Genomic DNA, 21,176 nt, shown 5'->3' on the forward strand with positions numbered 1-21,176 from the left:
CATGGATAGACGCCCTGAGCAGGGAGAGCCGTGAGCAGCTTATGGACTGCAGTCTGGGGGTGCTGGAGGAGCAGGGTGGCAGCAGGGAGGCCGCTTCTGTGCCAGTCAGGTGGACATGGACTCAGCTGGCCACACCCCCGAGTAAGAACCTGCAGGAGTGTGAGGAGCCAGGGCACTGTGGGTGCGTGGAGAGGGGCAGCCTCTGTCGGGGGGAGTTCCCCTCTTTCTCCTGCTGTGGAAGGAGCCATCTGGCCCCGAACCCCCTCTTGTCCTAGGGTGGCCGTGCTGCGAGGGAGTCAGCCTGGAGCCGGGGCCAAAGGTGCCCCGTCTGGCTGACCCTCAGCACCCACCAGCCGAGACGCTTTAGAACAGACCAGTTCCCACTCGTTGGAAATGACCCCAGTGCCCATCAGCTCGGCTGGTCGCGTGGTGAGGCTTCTGCCTGGTGGCCAGCTGCCTGCAGCCGAGCCAGCTCTGAGCACACCCGGGAGAAGGGGAAAGCGGGAGTTTCAAATAAAAATCCAAATGACTGGCCTCTGGCCTCTGCAAAACGGTTGTAGCTGCAGGTGCAGGACTTCAGTTCCGTGCCCTGTGCCTGGCCCGGGCTGAATGGACTGCGTGGTTTCTAGGAGGAGGTGTGCGTGCGTGTGTGTGTGTGTGTGTGTGTGTGTGTGTGTGTGTACAGTGTTACTGTGATATAATTCTATACACACAGTTCACCTGTGGGAGTGTACAATTTAATGGCTTTTTATATATTCACAGAGTTGCACAACCATCAACCACAGTCACTTCTAGAACATTTTCATTACCCCCAAGAGAAACCCTCTTCCCCTTAGTTCACCCCCCCAACCCCTACTAATCAACTTTCTCTCTATAAATTCATCTTTTCTGGACATTTCATGTATGTTTGTATTTTAAAGACGCTGATAGGCCAGAGGTTTGAAGACCCCATTCAGCCCGTGGACAGGTTTGTTTGGCCGTCACAGTGATTTTAAAATGTTTAGGTTAGTTTTGAACATTTTTGAATTGGGAGAGTTTGCATAAATGTCTGGGCCATCATTTGTCTTGAATAAAGCAGGTGTGGCACATTCCTACCTGGGACAGTCCGTTGCGGCCAAGTAGCAGCCACCCTCTGTCGATGGGGCCCGGGTCTCCTGTTTGCCACAGTCCCCACCCCTCTCTGGTGTCTCCCTGCCAGAGCATCAGCTGCCTGCTTGTGCGGCTATGTTTCCTAAAGAGAGTCAGAGGTCTCCGTCAGAAGCAGGAAACGGAAAGCAAGCCGTGTGCTGGACACGCTGCGGCAGCAGGGCCCCCTCCCCGGTGCTCATCTCCTGCCTGGCTTCAGCGTCCCTCTGAGTTCGGACACCCTGCTAGGGTCCAGGTTACGATCATCTCTGATATGGATATAGCATCTCACCGAGAGGGACCCAGAAAAGTTACTTGACCCGCCTCAGCTTTCATCTCAAGACAGAGAGAGTCTGAGGATTGTTCTCCTCCAGTTTTCGAATGGGGAAACTGAGGCACAGAGCTGGTCAGAGGTGTGGTTGGGACCACACAGCAGTCCAGGCTGCTGCTCTCAGGCGGGCTCCTCCAGGAGAGTGCGTTTCTTCTCCCTCCTTTCCTGGCTCACTCCTGTCCTCCCGCCCTCCTTCCTTCCTTTCCTGCAGCGAATATCCACTGAGCACTGCATTAGTGATCAATTGTCAGGTAGCAGACTACCCCAAACTTAAGTAGCTGAAAGCAATGACCATTTATGGTGCATGGTTTGCAGGCTGACGGGCTCATGCGAGTGGTTCTGCTCCCATGGTGTCGGCTGAGCCTACCTGCGGGGCTTCCTCTGGCTGGGGGCCTGGCCACCTCGGAAGGTCAGCACGGCCTCACTCATACGTCGGGCATCTCGGCCCCCGTCCACGTGGCCTCCCCACAGAGTTGTCTGGGCCTCTTCACATGGCCGTTGTCTTCAAAGAGAGTGACTCAGATGCTGCAGTCTCTTGAAGCCTAGACTCAGAAGTCACAGAGCACTGCTTCTAGCACATTCTATCGGTCAAAGCAAGTCATAGGCCCGGCCAGACTCAGGGGTGGGAGGAATGGATCCCACCGCCTCATGGGCAGAGTCATAGTGCACAAAAGTATGTGGGGTGGAGGGCGGTGGAGGACCAGCTTTGGAAGCACAAGCACCTACTATGTGCCAGGAGTTGTTCTAGGCCAGGGATGGCGAACCTTTTGAGCTCGGCGTTTCAGCATTTTGAAAAACCCTAACTTAACTCTGGTGCCGTGTCACATATAGAAATTTTTTGATATTTGCAACCATAGTAAAACAAAGATGTATATTTTTGATATTTATTTTATATAATTAAATGCCATTTAACAAAGAAAAATCAACCAAAAAAATGAGTTCACGTGTCCCCTCTGACACGCGTGTCATAGGTTTGCCATCACTGTTCTAGGCCCTGGGAATACAAAGGGGAATCAAATAGACTAACACCCCTGCCCTCCAGGAGCTTTTATTCCAATGGAGGAAAATGAAAGGAAACAAGTAAAATATATAGTTTGGTGGTAAAAGTAAAGAGACATAAACTGGGGCAGGACAGGGAATAGTAGGCGATTTGAGAGGTCAGGGGAGTCCTCATCGAAGAGAGACATTTGAGCAAAGGAAGCATGGGCTGAGCTTCACCAGTGAAGGGAACATCAGGTGCAAAGGCCCTGGGGTGAGGACATGGTAATGTGGTTGGGGGGGGGAGTGAGCAGCAGGTGATGAGGTTGGAGAGGAGGGGGGTGGTACAGATGGTACAGGGAAAGGGAGTTCTATTTGACATTACTGAGTGAGGTGGAAAAGAGGAGAGGATTTTTTTAAATTAAGATAAAATTCATACAACATAAATCTGACCATTTAAAGTGTGTAACTCAGTGTTCTTTGGCATATTCACTATGTTGTACAAACATCACCTGATTCCAGAACATTTCCATCACCCAAAGGAAACCCCATAACCATTCCCTGTTTCCGCTTCCTCGCGTCCCTTGGGGGAGACAACCAGCAATACACTTCCTGTCTGTGGCTTTGCCCCTTCGGACATTCACATCAAAGGAATCCTGTCCCAGTGGCTTTTGTGTCTGGCTGCCTTCACGCGGCGTGTTTTCCAGGCTTGTCCGTGTTGTGGCGTGTAGCAGGACCTCGCTCCTTTCTGCGGCCGAATACTTTTCCACCGCGTGGATGGAACGCGTTTTCTTTGTCCGTTCATCAGTTGATGGGCGGGAGTTGTTTCCACTTTTTGGCTGTTAAGAACAGGTCCATGTTTTTGTAACAGCCTATGTTTTGGGGGAGCTTGGCTATCCTCTGGGATGTATTGCTGGGTCAGAGGGCACCTCTATGTTTAGCCTTTTGAGGAACTAACTGCCAGACGGTTTCCAAAGCTGCTGCACAAATTCACCCGCCAGCAGGGGTCTGAGCGGGGTCCCGGCGCTCCGCATCCCGCCAACACGTCCTGTTTTCCATTGGGGTTGTAGCCACCCTAGCAGCTGCGAAAGGGCAGGTGGAAGATTCTGAGCTGAGGAGACTTTGGGTTTAACGGGATCTTTCAGGGGAGCAGATTGAAGGGGAGCAGGAGGGGAAGCAGGGGACCAGTGAGCAGACTACTGCACTAGTCCCAGCAAGAGAGGACAGTACCTTGTGCCAGGGTGGTGGCGAGGGAGATGGGGAGAAGCGGTCGGATTTGGGATACATTTTTTAAGGAAGAACCGAGAGGATTTGTGTGTAGATTGGATGGGATGAGGGGAGAGAAAGGAAGATGAGCCAAGGGTGCCCCCAGTTATCTGAGCAACTGGACAGTGGCGTTTCCACTTGTTGAGTTAGAGAAGACCGTAGGTGGAGGGTCTTCTTGTGTCTGTGCGTGTTGTTGTTTTTTTATGCCAGTCACTTGGTAGGCAGGAGCCAGCCCCTTTTCGTGTGTGTGTGTGTGTGTGTGTGTGTGTGTGTGTGTGTGTGTGTTTTGTTGCCAACCCAGCTGGGAAGTTTCGATTGGCACTTTGGGAGGAGGGGGGTGCGGAAGAAGAAAGCAAATGCTATGCTTCACACATGTTAAAATAAGTGTCCACTGGCCGTGCCCTGAATGTTACTAAAAGTGAGCCATTTGCGTCCTTCCCCTCGGAGCAGGACAATGTGTGCCCGGGGAGCTACAAAGGACGGCGAGGGCATTCATCCTGATTATGGGCCGCTTCAAAGGGTGTGTGGGCTGCAGCCTGCAGGACTCTGGTTTCTGAGGCCACTTAGGGGATTATCTGGAGAGAAAATGGTCCCGAGAATGATTTGTGGGCCGGTGGGGTGCTAATTCTGAGCTCCTTCCTGTGTGTTGGGAACGTCTTGGGGCTTGTTCCTCCCTTAGCCCACCGGACAGTCAGCAAACACTTTCTGGGCTGCCTCCTGCTTTGGGGCACCGCCCTAAGCGCCAGGAGGCGGGCGGGGAGACGATAGCTGACAGGTAGCAATAAGGGGACCCATTTCCCTCTCCCCCAGGAGCATCCTGGTGGCTAGACGTCAGCTCTGGAGTCAGTGCTGGGGGGGGGGCGGGGGGGGGCAAAACTGGCTTCCGCACTTATGAGCTGTGTGACCGTGAGCAAGTGACTTAAGCTTTCTGGTCCTTTGTTTCTCAGTCCAGAAGAGGGGGGAATTCCAGCACCTGCTGTATCGAGTTCTCCTGAGGCTCAAATGAGATGATCCACTTATGGTGATTGGCCCTTGCTTTTGCAATCCAGTGAGAGAGAGACAGAAAGCAGCCACTTACACACCTACTGTGTGCGGGCTCTCTGTTAAATTCAGCCACCTTTATTGTCAGGTTAGCTTCCTACCAGCCCTGCCCAGCCGAGGCTCCTGGCACAGGGGAGCCAACCAAAATGTAGAAGTCAAACCCTTGGATCAAGGTCGCACGGCTGGCAAAAGAGGAGATGGGATTTGAACCCAGGACCGACTAACTTCCTTCTGCACCTACCGGCACAGGTTGAGATGCGCTTCCCCTGAGCAGGGCTTCAGGCTCATTGGGAAGGAGGCAGCGGTCCAGCCGGGGCGGGTCTGCGTTGTCTACACCCATGCTCCGCGGGGGGTCTCAGCACCCCCCTGTGCCCCTCTGTGCCCGCCCCCACCTCTCCCTCTTCTCTGCATCAGGAGGAACAGCCCACCTTCTTTCTCCCTTAGCACCTTCAAGGCATTTTACCTTGAATTTCACTTCCGGGGAGAACGTCCTGTGTGTCTCCCAGCCTCCCTCCATGAGGTCGCCCTCCCTGACAGCCTCCCCCGGCAGGCACAGAAATAGTCCCAGCTGTGAGATGAAGGCTCCAGAGTTTAAAATTGCAGCGGGGCACTATTTATACTCCAGCCGGAAGGAGGGCTTTTTGCAGTCGTTTACTTTGTGGTGGTGGCGACAGCTCGCGCTGCAAGCAGCCGGCTCTGGCACTAAGCAGTTCCCAGGGCACGTGGGTGGTGAGGAGCCTTCAGGTGTGGGGGGCGGTCCCAGGCCTGCCCAGAGATGTCTGCTGTCACCTCCCTGAGCAGCGTGATTGGCCTGGTGAGCCAGAGAAAGAGGTTCAGGGTCTAGAAGTGTCTTCCTAGATGCCTGGAAATTAAAAAAAAAATACACACAAAAACCTCACATATTTTATAAGCCTTGAGAGTTGCACATACCTGAGAGGAAAAGGGTCAAACTAATTTCTGCACAAGTGATGAAAGCAGGGCTTATAAACTGGCCGACCCATTCACATTCCTGTTGAGCTTGGCCCGTGGAGCGTTAGAAAAAAATGTATCTTTTTTGAATTTGTGCCACTACTTAAAAATTGGGACATTTCTCATGAAGTGAGAACTCTGGCCTCTCTTGGAAAATGAAAGGGGTCTGGCACCTTCGAGATCAGCCCGGGGCCCAGGGGCGTGTCACTCAGTCACGGTCACGTCACTGCCTGGCCCTGGTACCTGGAGCTGGGACCCTTCAAATTACGTAAAACCTTCTTTCCAGTCTCCCTCTTCACTCCCCCCAACCCCTGCTCTCCTGGGCTGATGACAGGGTTCCCAAAGAAACAATAGGGCGCCCAGTTAAAGCTGAATTGCAGACAATGAATAACATTGTAGTGAGAGTCCGTCCCGGCTGGTCGCAGTTGGTAGATATCACTGCGGGCCTGTGTCTGTTCACACACACGTCGTGGTGTCGTCCCAGGCTGGGCTTACAGTCTTCATCTCCTGCGGCTCACGCTTCCTCTCTGCAGGCATGTCTCGGGTTTATCAGAGCCGGCTTTGAGGCTGTGGGCTCAAACCTACATGAGAATCCCGGCCCTGCCACTGGCTAGCTGTGTGTCCTTGAGCAGGTGTCCTCACCTCTCTGGGCCTCAGTTTCCTCGCCTGAACAACGGGGATCTTAAGGGTACCTTTGTTACTTCCTGTTGGTATTTATTTCATGTCTTTTGAAAGCTGCATAGAGCCCTGGCCGGTTTGGCTCAGTGGATAGAGCGTCAGCCTGCGGACTCAAGGGTCCCAGGTTCGATTCCAGTCAAGGGCATGTACCTTGGTTGCGGGCACATCCCCAGTAGGAGGTGTGCAGGAGGCAGCTGATCGATGTTTCTCTCTGATCGATGTTTCTAACTCTATCCCTCTCTTTCCTCTCTGTAAAACATCAATAAAATATATTAAAGAAAAAAAAAGAACACTGCATAGAGTGGACGTGCCATGGCGGCTTTGCCCAGTCCTCAAGCATCAGGAATGTGGCCAGATTATCCCTGTTTCCGATGAGGCTAGGAGAGGTTTTGCAAAGGAAAAGTAGGTCTGGAGCAGGGGTTCTCAGCCTCGGCTGCACATGAGAATCACCTGGGAATCTTTTTAAAATCCTGATTTCCGGGCCTCACCCTCCGGAAATTCTGTTTCTTTGTTATGGGGTGGGGCCACAACATTAGTAACAAAGAAACAGAATTTCCGGAGGATGGGGCCCAGAAATCAGGATTTTAAAAAGATTCCCGGTGATTCTCATGTGCAGCCCAGGCTGAGAACCACGGTCTAGAGGGAAGTGGGCAGATGACTAACATGCAGTTTGCTCTTCTTAAAAATGAAGGGCACTTGTCTCCCTGGAAACCATTTGCTAACCTCCGGGATATTGTCCTCCAGGCAAAGGAGGTGGAGGAGACCATCGAGGGGATGCTCCTGCGGCTGGAGGAGTTCTGCAGCCTGGCCAACATGGTGAGTGCCGCCCGCCGGAGCCGTGGTTTCCGCAGGCCACACGCCAGGCCCTGCCTGAGTTTGCTGGGGAAGCCATTTGGGTGGAGATTTAGCAACCAGCAGGAGTGGGGCCTCGGCCAGCGGTGATGGGAAAACCCCATGCACTCGCTCTCCCCCTCCACACCCAGGCTTCCCGGCTGGCCGGCCATCTTGCTGCGTCCTCCCCGAAGGTTTTATTCCTCAGAGGAGCGGGAGCGGGCCACCAGGTGGCACTCTCGGCGCCGCAGCGAGCCCTGCGGGATGCTGAGACTATATTTAACTTCCCTCACTCTGCGCAGTTCCCCGGGCAGATGTGGAGTCACCAGGAAGCGCCTCAGGCCGGTGAGGCCTGGCAGGGCTGGGCCTGGGCATCGCCTCCTTCCCGAACCCTCTTGCCTCCACCTTTGCCTCCCACCCTAGTTTTTTGGGTCAAATCCCCTCAGTTGGGTGGGGAAGAACATGGAAGATGGTGCCTGAGGCCCAGAAGACAAGATCTCCACTCCCTATTCTCCAGCAGTCTCCTCTGGATCCTGGTGTCCCCAGGCTTGCTGCCAGCCAGGCATGAGGCCCCAAGGAGCCATGATAGACCGTTCTGGAAATTCCCAAGCTTATTAAAGGCAAACCGGCAACCAGAGATGTAGGCGTCTGCCTGGGAGCCGGGAGGGCAGAGCTCCATGCTGTGGCCTGGCCCTGCCTCTCCCGGGAGCCGGAGCCCAGCCGGCTGTGGTGTAGACTGTGCCTGGGAAGCCAGGGCTGCAGCGGAGTCTGGGAGCCCAGGGGTCGCAGTACAGCAGCCCCAGATGTTTACTGCACATCTGCTTTGTGCCAGGCACTCCAGGAAGTGTGTCTCCTGTGTGACCTCGTCTCCCCGAGAAGCAACCCAACGTGATGGGCACCGTGTCAGCCCATTCATTCTCCAGACCTCCCTGTGCCCCCCTGGACACGGCAGTGAACAGACAGACGGTCCCACGAGGACCTGTGTGTGTCTCTCGAGCCGATATTTCAGTTCAGGTGGTGGCTCGGGTGGGAGCTGGGTAATCAGACAGACTTCACGTGGCCTCTCAGTCAGTCCTTTCTTCCTCCCCAAATATGGACGCCTTCCCCGGCCGGGCCCTGTGTGGGTCCGAGGGTGCAGGGTCCCCGTGCTGCCCCTGAGCACGGTCCGCTGGGAGGGCGCTGTGTGTTCCAGTTGCTGTCGTTCACGGTGGAAATGCTGTCATCGCCATGTGCGCAGGGGCAGAGGGAGGCTGCAGAGGTTTTGAAGAGAGAAAGCGGGTCCAGAAGGAACGGGCACGTATCCTAAGACTTGGTTTCCTTAAAAAAAAAAAAAAAAAAAGAGCAGAAGCATTAAATTCTGCCTGGGAAATTGGGAAGGCTTCGTAGAAGACACGGTGATTAACTGGGGGGTTGGAGACGCAACAGAAAGAATTCAACTGCTAAGGAGAGCGGGGGCAGGCAGGCATGCCAGGCGCAGCGCGGACAGTGAGGGCCCCCGGCGAGGGGCGGACGTGGAAGATGGCGTGGACGGGACCCAAGGACATGGCTGCTGACAGGTCCTAGCCCGTCCTCCTGTGAAAGGAGCCCCCTGTGGGTCCAGGACAGCTGGGGCAGGGAGTCAGTGTGGACAGGCCACGCCTGCCTTGAAAACTGCCAAGGCTGTTGGGGGAAGTCGTGGTTAGGTGACCAGGAGGCCCAAGGCCGCAGGCTGCATCGAGAAGGTCCTCTCTGAGCTCCGCGTCTGGAGCTGCATCCCTGCGAAGATTTAACACTGAGGTCGCACACAGGTGACCCACAGGCCAGTCCTGCCTGCAGATATGTTTTGGGGGGAAGGAAGTCGCTGCTGTCATTTATAGAATGTCATGCCCCAAATCTGGATTCCTGGCTTCTTAGAAAAGCAGAGATCTGGCCCCCGATGGGTGCTGGTTCCCACCCAGCCAGCATCAGCTGGAGCTGCACAGTGGCTGCACCCCTGGCCTGGCCACTGACCCCCTGCCCCCGTGGTAGCTTCCCTGGCTCCATGGCCACATGCCGGACACCCATCCTCTGCTGTGTTTGAGGCAGGAACGTTTCTCTGTACTCTGGGCCCTACTGAAGCGGGCAAATACAACCCGACCAAGAGGCCCCTGTTTCAAGAAATGGGAGAGGGTGTACTTCTGTGGACATGAAAACTATTTCAGCGTGTTTACGTGCAATGAGCATGTCTGCACTGATAGAACGCGCCTAGTACGCACTCTTGTGGCCCCTGTGGGCGTTTTGAGTTTGCAGTGCTTTCACTGATGCTCTGTGCTGATGCTGTTTAGATCGGGGGGTCCTCTGGGCCCCAACAGCTGAGGCTTAGCTTACCTGGTGCGTCTGCCTCCAGGTGTTGTGAGCTCCACGGCACAGGGAGAGGTGTCCCGCTGTCAGCCCTGGCTCAGACCTCCACTCCCCTCTTGATCTAAGCTAGGGATGCGTGGGGACCTCTGGGGGCAGGTGATGTCACACCATGGACCACGGTCCGGGTCCCTGCCTTGGCTTTTGGAAACACTGATCAAGTTAGAGGTCTGAGAGAAGCCAGGCTCCCTGGTACACAGTCCAGAGAGAAGCGGCTTCATTTCTGATAAAATCAGGCTGTTAGAAATGAGCCCGGCTTCCTGTCTGGCGCATTAACTCCTCTGCCGGCCTGTCCCCGATCGCTCTCTGTGGCTGGGATTCACTACCCTGTGCCTGTGGCCTGTTTGACCTTAGAAATAGTGCCACGCAAGCTCTGAGTCTCCCCGCTGTGGGGCCTTGGGCACAGCACGTCACCTCTCTGTGCCTTTATTATCTCCTCTGTGAAATGGAGAGAGTGGTCCCGACGATCTGCTACATCCAGCGACCCCAGGACGTGGGGCTGTGAAACGGCAGCCCATGTGTGATGTGGGCCAAGGCAGGGCACGGAAGGGCGGCTTGTGTGAGCCCCATGGCGCCTGCTGCCCGGGGCTGTCCACGGTGGCTCTTCTCGCACTTGTCCATGTCTGGCACGGGAGGCGGGGAGCTGGGGCCTGTCAGGCATGCTGGTCCTTTGTGCAGCCCCCCACATGTTGAGCTTGGGCTGCCTCGTGGCATGGCGGTGTGGCCCCCAGAGCGAGCCCGCCAGCAGCCTGGAAGCAGAAGGTGCCGGGCTCCGGAGGCTTGCATATGGAAATCAACACGGGGCATGGCCGTCATTTTTTTTTTTTTTTTTTTTTTTGTCAAATCAGTCACATAAGTGACCCAGATCCACTGGGAGAGGACACTTTGGTAGACGCCCCCTCATCCTGGAAGGACATAAAGAACTTGTAGGCATGTTTAGCCAGTAACAGTGTCCATTTCCAAAGAGTTCTCATAAGAAATAGGTGAGGCAGGGATGTATGCTTTCCATCCACTAGAGCAGTGGTTCTCAACCTTCCTAATGCCGCGACCCTTTAATACAGCTCCTCATGTTGTGGTGACCCCCCAACCATAAAATTATTTTCGTTGCTACTTCATAACTGTAATCTTGCTACTGTTATGAGTCGTAATGTAAATATCTGATATGCAGGATGTATTTTCATGGTTACAAATTGAACATAATTAAAGCATAGTGATTAATCACAAAAACAATATGTAATTATATGTGTTTTCCGATGGTCTTAGGCGACCCCTGTGAAAGGGTCATTCGACCCCCAAAGAGGTTGCGACCCACAGGTTGAGAACCGCTGCACTAGGGTGACCCCAATGAAAGGACAGACAATGGCAAGTGTGGAAAGGATGGGAGTTTAAAAGGGCACAGCCACTTTGGAAAATAGTTTGGCGATTTCTTATAAAGTCAAGCATATACTTACCCTACATTCCAGCGACTCTGACCCTAGATAATTGCCCAGGAGAAATGAAAACAAATGTCCAGGAAGGCTTGAACGCAGTGTGCATAGCAGCTTCGTTCACGACGCCCCGATGTCCAGCGGCAGTAGGAGCGGGAGGACAGATGATCTCATACAGAGCAAAGGGAGGGAGGGAGCGCTACCCACAATAGCACGGGGGGGCTCACAAACATGATGCTGAGCGAAAGAAGCCAACCACAAGAACACGCTCTATGTGGCTCCCCTCACGTGAAGTGCAGAAAGAGGCAGAACTAACGAATGGTGACGGGAGTCGGAGAGTGGTCAGCTTTGGGAAGGTGTCAGGCCCAGGAAGAGGCCTGACGGAGCCTCACGGGTGGAAGGGTGTTCTGTGGATTGGCGCACGTGGTGGTCACACGGATGTAAACACATGTGCGAGCTGATCGAGCTCTCCATTTGAGGCCTGGGCTCTGTATGTCATATGCGCCCAATTAAAAATAACTGCTTAGCACGGGGCCTGCTGTGAACCAAGTGAGCCACACACGGTAGCTGCCGAGGTCATCGTCGCCAGTAGCAAAGCACCAGAAGGTTGTGACCCTGACGAGATGATATAGACACTGGACAGTAGGGCCTTCCGCCTCGGTGTCCTCTGGGGTGGGGGCAGCTGGCCAGGGCCCTCTGACACCCCCGTGGCCTCAGGCCCACCTCCTGGCAGGGAGCAGACTCTGACTGCGCTCACATAATGGAGATTTCCTGTTGGCCTCGGCCCAGCAGTTGCATTTGGCATCGGTGCGTGTTCTTGGGTCAAGAGCATTTGACTCTCCTTCCTGGGGCCCTGAATCATCCTGGACAGCGGTCTCGGCTCCGTGATAACCCCACCTCCACTGCCCAGACGTCTGGGCTCCAGCGCTGAGCTCGGGAGGAGGGGGCTCAGCCAGTGAGCCTGCCTGGGGTCGTCCTGGCAGGGCCTGAAAAGCATTGCTTCCCCACTGACATCTCTTTGCTCAGGAACAAACAAAACAAGCAAACTCAGGTGCCTGGGACACAATGGTGTGTCACAGGGTGGCTGTGAGAAGAGAAACGTGTCGCTTCCCTTTGTCGCCCCTATAACAAGGAAAGGGCACAGGGTGTCCAGGGACGCCATGCTGGGGACACACTAGGGAGTGGTGGGCACTGTGGTTAACCAAAGCAGGCAGCTGCCACCCCGCTCGAGATGGTTGCTGCCACGTGGAACTGGGCCTCAGTGTGGCCTGGTCTGCAGCAGCCAGAAACCTGGGTTCCTAAGGGAAATAGTCTTAATTGTAGATCTTGGCACCTGGCTGGGTTGAGCCCTTCTTGGTTTCTTTTTTGCACGTGTGTGTGTTTAAGGCACGATGCTGGTTCTCTGTGGGTAGACAGAACCTGTGTGCGGATCTCTGGTTTGGGGGAATGGCCTCAGACCAACCTGGATTGGAGTCCCCCATCTCCCGCGTTGTAGCTCTGTGCTCCTGGGCCAGCTCATTCCGTTTTCCTGACCTTTTCTCCGTTTCATCACCGGTAAAATGAGGTTGAAGATAAAATAGTTCCTCTTTACAGGGCCTGTTTCCCGAAAATTACCCTCTGCTTTCCCGGGGTGCAGCCTGCCCCTGGGCAGGTGCAGAGAGCTCCCTAACCCCCACAGTTTGGCTGGCGGAGTAGCAGCCTCAGAGAGGGGCCCTGGCTCAGCCCACAGACCTCTTTCGTCTGGTTCCTTCAGATTCAGAGGAGGCAGGGGGTGCTCTGTGAATCTCCTCTCTGCGGTGTTCGCTTCTCTCCTCTGGGTTGCTAAGACCAAGTCCTCCCGATTCCCCCCCCCCCCCCCCATATGTTTCCTTACCAATTAATAGAAAGAAAAGATTGCATTTGATCCACCGTGTTCTGTCCTCGCCACGCGTTACCTGCTCTGGATTGCGTCGTGGCGATCGCTCCTGAGGGTGGCCGTGCTGAGAGATGGGCTTCCCTCTAGAAACGTGGCCTTGGGGAGAAGGGGGACAGCGAGGACTTTGCCCATCGCGTGGCAGATGCAGGTGCTGCGGGAGCCGGGGGCACATGGACATGGGGAGGCGTGAGGGAGGGGTGGTGGCTGAGCTGCCCCATCTGGAGGGAGCAGCTTCGGTGCCTGGGGAGACGCAGGCCCATGTTGCCGAAGCTGCTGACTCTTCAGAGAAGCTGTACATCCAGACTTCACCGCTGCAGTGTTTGTTAAAGTCGCATGTGTGTGCTTTGCTGTGGAATAGTGTTGGATTTACGGAAAAGCTGCAGAGGTAGTGCCGAGAGCTCCCATATCCCCTCACCCAGCGCCTGCTCTGTTAACACCGACATCGCCCGACATCTTCTGCTGAAACGGTAAACACCAACCCGGCCGGGGCTGCTCACGCCACTCACGCGTGACTTCTGTTTCCCGTTCCCACTCGGGCCTCGCTCCGCGCCAGGCCCGGCGAGGAGACCACACTGCCCGTCTCCTTAGCCTCCGCGGTCTCCGAGTTTCTGTCCTTGCTTTCCGTGACTTTGCAGTTCGAGGAGTACTTACCGGGCATTTTGTAGACCAAGCCGGTCAAACTCAAAGGCTAAGACGGGCCAAATAAACAAGGTTTAAGTTTATGTGGGCTGCAAAAAAACAAAAGCTTCCATTTTCATAGAGACGTAGGTTTATTTCCGTAGAGACGTGCTGAATACAAAGGGCTGAAATAAATGAGTAATCGTTAACATAATTTAATAGAACATTTGAATAAAAATTAATATTTCTTCTTGAACTCTAACTTACCAGACACTGAATAACTGCACAAATTAATAAGCGTAATGCAAATAAAATTATTTTTCTTGTTCTCCGAAAGCAAAAAATTTCCTGTGCACACACCAAACAAGTCAGTCCAAGACTAATGACGTGGCGATCGGCTGCTAAAGTGTTCGCTGCTGGTATTAGTGGAGAGAAATGGTGCGCCTGCGTGTAAGGCGCGTACGGGAAATGAATGCAACACGATTCTAGTCATCAGTCATTAGTGAACATTGTAGTTTGTTATTAATCATTATGTATAACAGGATATTGTAAAAATTAAGTTATAAAATTTTTATTAAAACCTTTCTTACAAACCGTTATATTGGCTGGGCCGCAAAAATATTCGTCGTGGGCCACGATTTTGACATGTTGTTGTAGATGGCCCCTCCGTTTGGGTTTGATGCTTCTCCTGTGGTCAGACGGGGGTTCTGGGTTTCTGGAGAGAACGCCGCAGAGGTGAGGCGCTTCCCGTCACATCGTCGCAGGCACGTGGCTCCCACAGGACGTCACGGGGGTTAGCCGGTCAGGTTTCTCCGCCGTGACATGCCCGCGTTCCCGCTCATCGTCCGCTCCCGTCAGACTCCTGTGCGTTCATCTGACTCGTCGGGTTCTAGTCCCGTGTCACGCTGTTCGCTGTGTCGGCAGGTGGCTCCGGCCTCAGCGACGGAGCTCTGTCGGGTTGGCTCCGGGCCCCTTGGACACGCTGCCATCTCAGTTCTAAACACTCCCCTCCTTCCCGGCCCCCGAGCACTCCAGGCTCTTAGCTTTCCCGCCCCAGCCCTGGGATCGGCTGTTTCTCCTGGAGCCCATTTGAATTTAAAGTTGGAAATTAAGTCAAATTTAACAACTGAAACACTTTGTGAGCCGAGTCAGGTGCCACATTTAGACACGGGAGATCTCGTTTAATGCCCAGAACATTCTTTCAAGAGAAGCGCCCGTAACCTCCCCGTTTTACAGGTGAGGAAACTGAGGCCGGCAGCCTGCGCCAGACCCTCCCTCTCAGGACACTCTTCAGCCTCATGGGGTCAGAGCTGGGGAGGGACTTAGCCCTGGACGGTGGGCTTGGCGCCTGCTGCCTGGGGGTGGGGGGGTGGCAGGCTGTGCCCAGAGGAGGGGGCCCGGGACAGGAGTGGGGTTTGGGCATGCTGGGCCATGGGATGGCTTCCGGGGACCAGGGCATCCTGAGGTGGCGGGGACAGACCTTCAGGAGAACCACAGAGGCCTCAGGTACTTAGGCAGAAAGAGGAGACACAGGTACAGTTTTTAAAAACAGGCTTAAAATTAAAATTTTGTCCGGAGTTGTCACTGTGTGTTCCTCTCTATTGCTGCCTAACAGTGATCCCAAACTTAGTGTCCGCAGCAATTCTTTCTCACTTGGCCGCGTGTGCGGGTCGGGGGTCTGGGTGCAGCCCGGCCGGGCCCTGCGGCTCCGTCTCAGGCTGCAGTCACGGCCTGGGCCGGGGCCACGGTCGCCTCCGGGCTCAAGTGGGGCAGGACTGCGTCCAGGCAGAGCCCGTGGTTCTGGGCAGGGCCGGCTCCTCACTGGCGGTTGGCGGAGGCCCTCAGTCCCTGGCCACGTGGGCCTCTGCAGCACGGCAGCTTGCTTCCTAAGAGCGAGCAACCGAGAGGGCAAGTGAGAAAGGGGGGGGGGGGGGCACGCGGGACAAGCCGGCAGCAGAGAGACCGCCGGCAAGGAGGAGGGACAGTCTTCTGTGAAGGAGGCTCCGAGTGGCATCTCTCGCTTTGGCCGGTCCTCTCAGGAGCCGTGCGTCTCTCGGCCCGGCCCAGGACAAGGGGAGGGCTCACCCAGGGCCTGAGTAGCAGGAGGCGGTCACGGAAGACTTGTAGACAGCGGCCTGCACCCGCCTTGCCACACACTCTGTCCTCACAGCATCCCGAGGAAGCCGGGCCAGTGTCGCTGCCGGTTAAGCACAGGAGGGCTGAGAGGCCGTGGCCGCCCGGGGTCCCACAGCTCTTGGTGGGTAGAGCTAGTTCAGACTCCGCTCTGGGTCCCAAGCCCAGCTCCTGCTGTTTCTCGGACTGTCCCTGGACCCCACTCCCGCTGAGCCTGGGAGCCGGGCTGAGAACAGATGGCCAGCCAGCCCCAGACAAACCAGTCCAGACTCAGGGGCCTGGGGACCCGCATTTGGCTGGCTTCCCGCGGGGGACTCGGATGCCCCCTGGAACCTGAGAGCGGGGTGGACCTGCCCCTCTGCACGGCGAGGACGTGATACCATGGACATGGCATTTCTCTCACACGAAGGGCTGGGCTTCGTTCGTTGGGCTCTGAAGGAAAACGGAGGCTGAAGTGTCCAATTTCAGTGATGCAGGGACGGTGGTGGCTGCATAAAATGTAGTCACTTTGGGGGTCCTTCCAAACCGAAGAAATTGGACATTAATGAGCCGCGTGGGAAATGCCCAGCACAGTGTCTGCATGTAGGGGGCACCCTGATAAGTTGTGTTTTGCATTAACGTTGTTACTGTTAATGATTAACTCATTAGTAGTATTAATTCCAGGGCAGTGAAAGCTTGCCTCACCTCAGATTCAGTGAAGACATTTGGATTCTTTCCCTTTGCTCCTTTAGTGCTTTAGAAAATGAGGACCTGGCCAGGTACTCAGATGGTTAGAGCTCAATGTTGTGGGTTCAATCTGCAATCAGGGCACATACAAGAAGCAACCACGAGTGCATAAATAAGTGGAACAACAAACCAATGTCTCTCTCTCTCAAATCTATCTATACTAATAAAAGGGCAATATGCTAATTAGACCAGGTCGACCGGACACCTTCCAGACGCCTGACTTCCTTCGGACAAAGCCATGGGGGCTGAGGCAGAGGCGGTTAGGGGCAGTCAGGCCGGCAGGGGAGCAGGTAGTTAAGGGTGAGATCAGGCCAGTGAGGGGGAGCAAGCAGTTGGGGCGAGGTCAGACCAGTGCGGGGGAACAAGCAGTTAGGGGCGAGATCAGGCCTGCACGGGAGCAAGCAGTTAGGAGGTAATCTGGCTGGCAGGGGAGAGCAGTTAGGGGGCGATCAGGCCGCAGGGGAGGGCAGTTAGGGGGTGATCAGGCCGCAGGGGAGGGCAGTTGGGGGCGATCAGGCTGTCAGGGGAGGGCAGTTGGGAGTGATCAGGCAGGCATGGGAATGGTTAGGGGCGATCAGGCAGGCAGGCGAGCAGTTAGGAGCCAGCAGTCCCAGATTGTGAGAGGGATGTCCCTCTGCAGGATTGGGCCTAAACCAGCGGTTGGACATCCCCCGAGGGGTCCCAGATTGGAGAGGGTTCAGGCCAGTTTGAGGGACACACCCCCCTTGCACAAATTTCATGCACCGGGCCTCTAGTCATTCAATAAATTGATTAAATTAAAAAGGAAACGAAGATATTTCGTTTGGGATTGGTGGTGGTGGTTATTTGGGGTGGGGGGGGCGACAATTAATTTTCAGTTTAGTAAATAACACCTGGGCAGGTCTGGGTCCCAGAAGCAGTGGTGTGGGTCCCCAGCTGGGCTCTGGTGGATCCTGGGCCTGCCCTGGGGCAGGATGCCACTCAGAGTCTCGGCCATCAGCGAGGCCTCCGCTGTCCCTGGCCAATCCCAGAGGCAGGCGGGAGGCCGTGGTGTTGGGACAGAGGGCCTCAGGAGCTGTTTTGTTCCTTGCAGATCAGGAGCGACACTTCGCAGATCTTGGAGGAAAACATCCCTCTCCTTAAGGCCAAGGTGGTGGAAATGCGTGGCATCTACGCCAGAGTGGACCGGCTGGAGGTGCGTCCAGGAAAACGAGCTTTCTTTGTGAGATCCGTGGACGTGTTCTGGCTCTTTTGTCTTGTCTTCCAAGATACTGATCTGACCCTGAGACTGTCAGGCACCAGACCTAGTGCAGGAGGTTGGGGCCTACACTCATGTGACGTTTAAAAAATATGACAAATATGAATTTATATAAAGTATCCTATTTAAAAAATTGGGTACTTTATATAAAATCTGAATGTTACGCTGCTTTTGGAAATTCAGCAGCTTTGATAACCCTGGGCCCACATTTCTTTAAATACTTTCATCTATTTATTGTTTAAGGTATCTATACTAATAAAAGGGTAATATGCTAATTGGACTGGACATCTTCCAGACGTCCTTCCTGACAAAGCTGGGCCCAGGAGAAGCCGCCCACCCCTGGTCCTGGGTGCCTGCGACCAGCCAGAGGGAGGGAAGCCCGGGTCCTGGGTGCAGGGCCGAGGCAGAGGCAGTTAGGGGCGATCAGGCAGGCAGAGGTAGTTAGGGGCAATCAGGCAGGCAGGCAGAGGGGTTAGGGGCAATCAGGCAGGCAGGCAAGAGGTTAGAAGCCAGCGATCCTGGATTGCGAGAGGCAGACATCCCCCGAGGCATCCCGGATTGGAGAGGGTGCAGGCCGGGCTGAGGGACCCCCCACCCCCACCCCCTGTGAACGAATTTCGTGCACCAGGCCTCTAGTAAATATATAAAATGCACCCATCTAAGTATCCAATTCAGTTAATTTTTACTGAAACTCACATGTGACCCCAATTTGAGAAATGGGACATTTCCAAGCCCTGGGCTGAATTGTAGAGCCGGTGGCAGCTGCCCTTCAGCTGAGGCATGTGTTTGCTATTTCACCACAGTCCCCACCATGCCCTATTGCCTCACTGCTGCCTTCTCTCCCCCATCTGTTACTGTGTGGGCTGAGTTGCACAGCATCTCATTGTCCTCCTTGCTGCGCTGCAGAGTTGGTACCCTCCTGTCCCATCTCCCAGAGGAGGAGCCTAAGCTCCGAGACGTATACCACTTACCCAGGGTCACACAGCTAATTCCATGAAGCTGGGACTCAACTTCTGTCCACTGGGGCCTAAGCTCTTAATTGAACTGCAGTCCTCAGCTCGGGACCTTGGCTCCTTGCACAGAGAAGGACTGGGAGGCCGGAGGCTGGGAGGAGCTTGCCGTGTCATAGTGGTCACCTGGACAGAGGGACGGGCCCCCTCGGAGCTGCAGAGGAAGGGAGCCTGGCAGGCAGCACTGAGTGAGCAGAGAATTAACATTCTTGTCAGCGGAGAATGAGGCAGGAATATAATTAAAACGTTGCCCTTGAAATAGCTGATTCATTTGAATTTTATTCCACACGTTGGGAAAAGGAAAAAGGAAACATGAAGATTTGCAGCCCTGGTTCTTGCCTTGCTTGGGTCGGCCCAGCTCTCCAGCCCGATGCTTTCCTTAGCATACGGTTCACTAACATCTATTGTGGGCCTACTATGCGCCACTCATAGTGAGAAAGATAGATACGGTCCACAGCCATATTCTAGCAGGAGGGACTTGACGCCCAAGCATGACCTTAGCAGTTCCCTATTGCCACCATCACAAATGACCTCACATTAGTGGCTTAAAGCATGGATTTACTATCTTATCGCTCCTAGGGCAGAAGTCCAAACTGTCCCGCAGGCTGAAGTTGAGGTGTCAGCGGGTTCCTTCGGGAGGCTCTGGGGGGAGAACCACCCCTTTGCCTTTTCCAACTTCTGGAAGCCGCCTGCACTTCTCAGCTCATGACTCCTTCCTCCATCTTCAGAGCCCACAGCCTACCATCTCCCGTCTCTCTCCTACTCGGACCCTCCTCGCCCCTCTCCTGAGGACCCTGTGCTTACATGGGGCCTCCTGGATAAGCCAGAGCCATTGCCGCCTTTCAAGGTCCTTAGTCACATCTGCAAAGGTCCTTTCGCCGAGTAAGGAAACAGATGCCCAGGTTCCAGGGATGAGAACGTGGACATCTTCGGGGCCATTATTCTCCCGGCCACCATCAGCCGGGGTGACTGAGAGCGAGGCAGGTGCTGGGAGGGAAGGTGACCGAGGGGAGGAACCCATAGGCCCCTGGAGGGTGAGTGGAGGGAGCAGTGGTGGGGGAGGGGTGGGCAGGGGCACAGCCGAGACAGAAGCTCTGAGGCAGGAGGGAGACGGGCACCAGAAGGGTCAGGCTGTCCTGGTCCCCGGCCGTGGCCAGAGCAGGGCTGGGGAAATTGGGCAGCAGGAGCCCCGTTGCCTGGGCCTTGCAATCCAAGGTCAGGATCTGGCCTTCATCCTGAGGAACAGGAAACCACTGAAAAGACGGGATTGCCTAGTGGTTAGGAGTGGCAGCTCTAGACAGCACAGCCTCAGTGCCATCGGTACTCAGGGCCTGAAATGCTGTGGGGCGGGCCATCCTGTGGGCATCGCAGGGCTCAGCAGCAGCCTCGGCCTCCACCTCCAAGACGCCAGCAGCATCTTCCCCGGCCCCTGCCCCCCAGCTTCATTATGACAAACATGTCTCAGATGTTGCGAATGGCTCCTGGTGGGAGTCCTGCTGCCCGAGCTCAATCCCGAGGCTGCCTCTTCCCAGTGTGCACCCCAGCAAGTTCCCTGTGAAGTGGGCAACAGCAGTGAGGTTCTTAGACCCAAAGCGTGTTGATCTTTACTCGACAAAGATCTGTGGAACACTGACTGTGGGCTACGCTGAGGTGGGTGCTGGGAACATGGCTGGGGCGAGGCTCCCGGTCCCCTGCTAGTGGCCGTGGGGTGCTGGGTGAGGAAGTGGTGGTGGTGGTGGTGGGGTGCCTGCCAGACCTAGAGGAGACAACTGCCCAGGGCTGTGACCTCCACGCTGAGGCCTGAGAGGTGGAGCAGTGAACCGGGAAGGGAACGGGGAGGCTGGGAGGAGAACGGCCTTTGGGGCAGTTGTGGGTAGGTGTAGTGTTCAAGATCAAGGGTGAGGCTGGGGTGGCGGGCCTGCTGGCCAGGTAGGGCCCAGTCATGGCTTCAGACCCTGTTTTGGGGGTGCCAGGACTTATCAGAGGGGTTGTAGTTACTATACTTTGTTTTCTCTCTGACAAAGTCCAAAATAATTTTTTAAAGCATTCCATTCAGAGGTTCTTAGTATATTTACAAGGTTGTACAATTATCACCACTATCTAATTCCAGAACATTTTATCGTCCTTAAAGGAAACTCCATATCCATTAGCAGTCATTCCCCCACCCCTGGCAGCTGCTCATCTGCTTCCTGAATCTATGGATTGGCCTGTTCTGACGTTTCATAGTAATGGAATCATACAACCAACATGTGGCCGAGAGTGTCCGGCTCCTTTCACATAGCATGTTTTCAAGGTTCATTCATGTTGTAATATGTGTCAGAACTTCAGCCCTTTTATGGCTGAATAATATTCCATCATATGGATATACCACAGTTTGCTTATCTTTCATCAGTTGATGGGTGCTTGGTTTGTTTCCACCTTTGGGCGATTATGAATAACTAGAGGCCCGGTGCACAACATTCGTACACTCGGAGGCGGGGGGCAGTGTCCCTCAGCCTGGCCTGTGCCCTGTCGC

The 21,176-nt window shown here is 54.8% G+C and overlaps 1 protein-coding gene across 3 annotated transcripts in view; it reads left to right on the forward strand.

Annotated features, from left to right (window-relative positions):
• Positions 1 to 21,176, forward strand: part of BCAS4 (breast carcinoma amplified sequence 4) — a 53,422-nt gene that overhangs the window by 5,227 nt on the left and 27,019 nt on the right. Inside the window, exons 2-3 of one of the 3 annotated variants that reach the window (XM_036323431.1) lie at positions 7,133 to 7,204; positions 17,487 to 17,588. In XM_036323431.1, the coding sequence (XP_036179324.1) occupies positions 7,133 to 7,204; positions 17,487 to 17,588 (174 nt within the window). The remainder of the gene's footprint in view (positions 1 to 7,132; positions 7,205 to 17,486; positions 17,589 to 21,176) is intronic. The other 2 variants (XM_036323433.1, XM_036323432.1) reach the window with 2 other exon arrangements.

The sequence above is a fragment of the Myotis myotis genome, unplaced genomic scaffold (genome assembly GCF_014108235.1).
Source record: "Myotis myotis isolate mMyoMyo1 unplaced genomic scaffold, mMyoMyo1.p scaffold_m19_p_9, whole genome shotgun sequence".
Lineage (NCBI taxonomy): Eukaryota > Metazoa > Chordata > Mammalia > Chiroptera > Vespertilionidae > Myotis > Myotis myotis.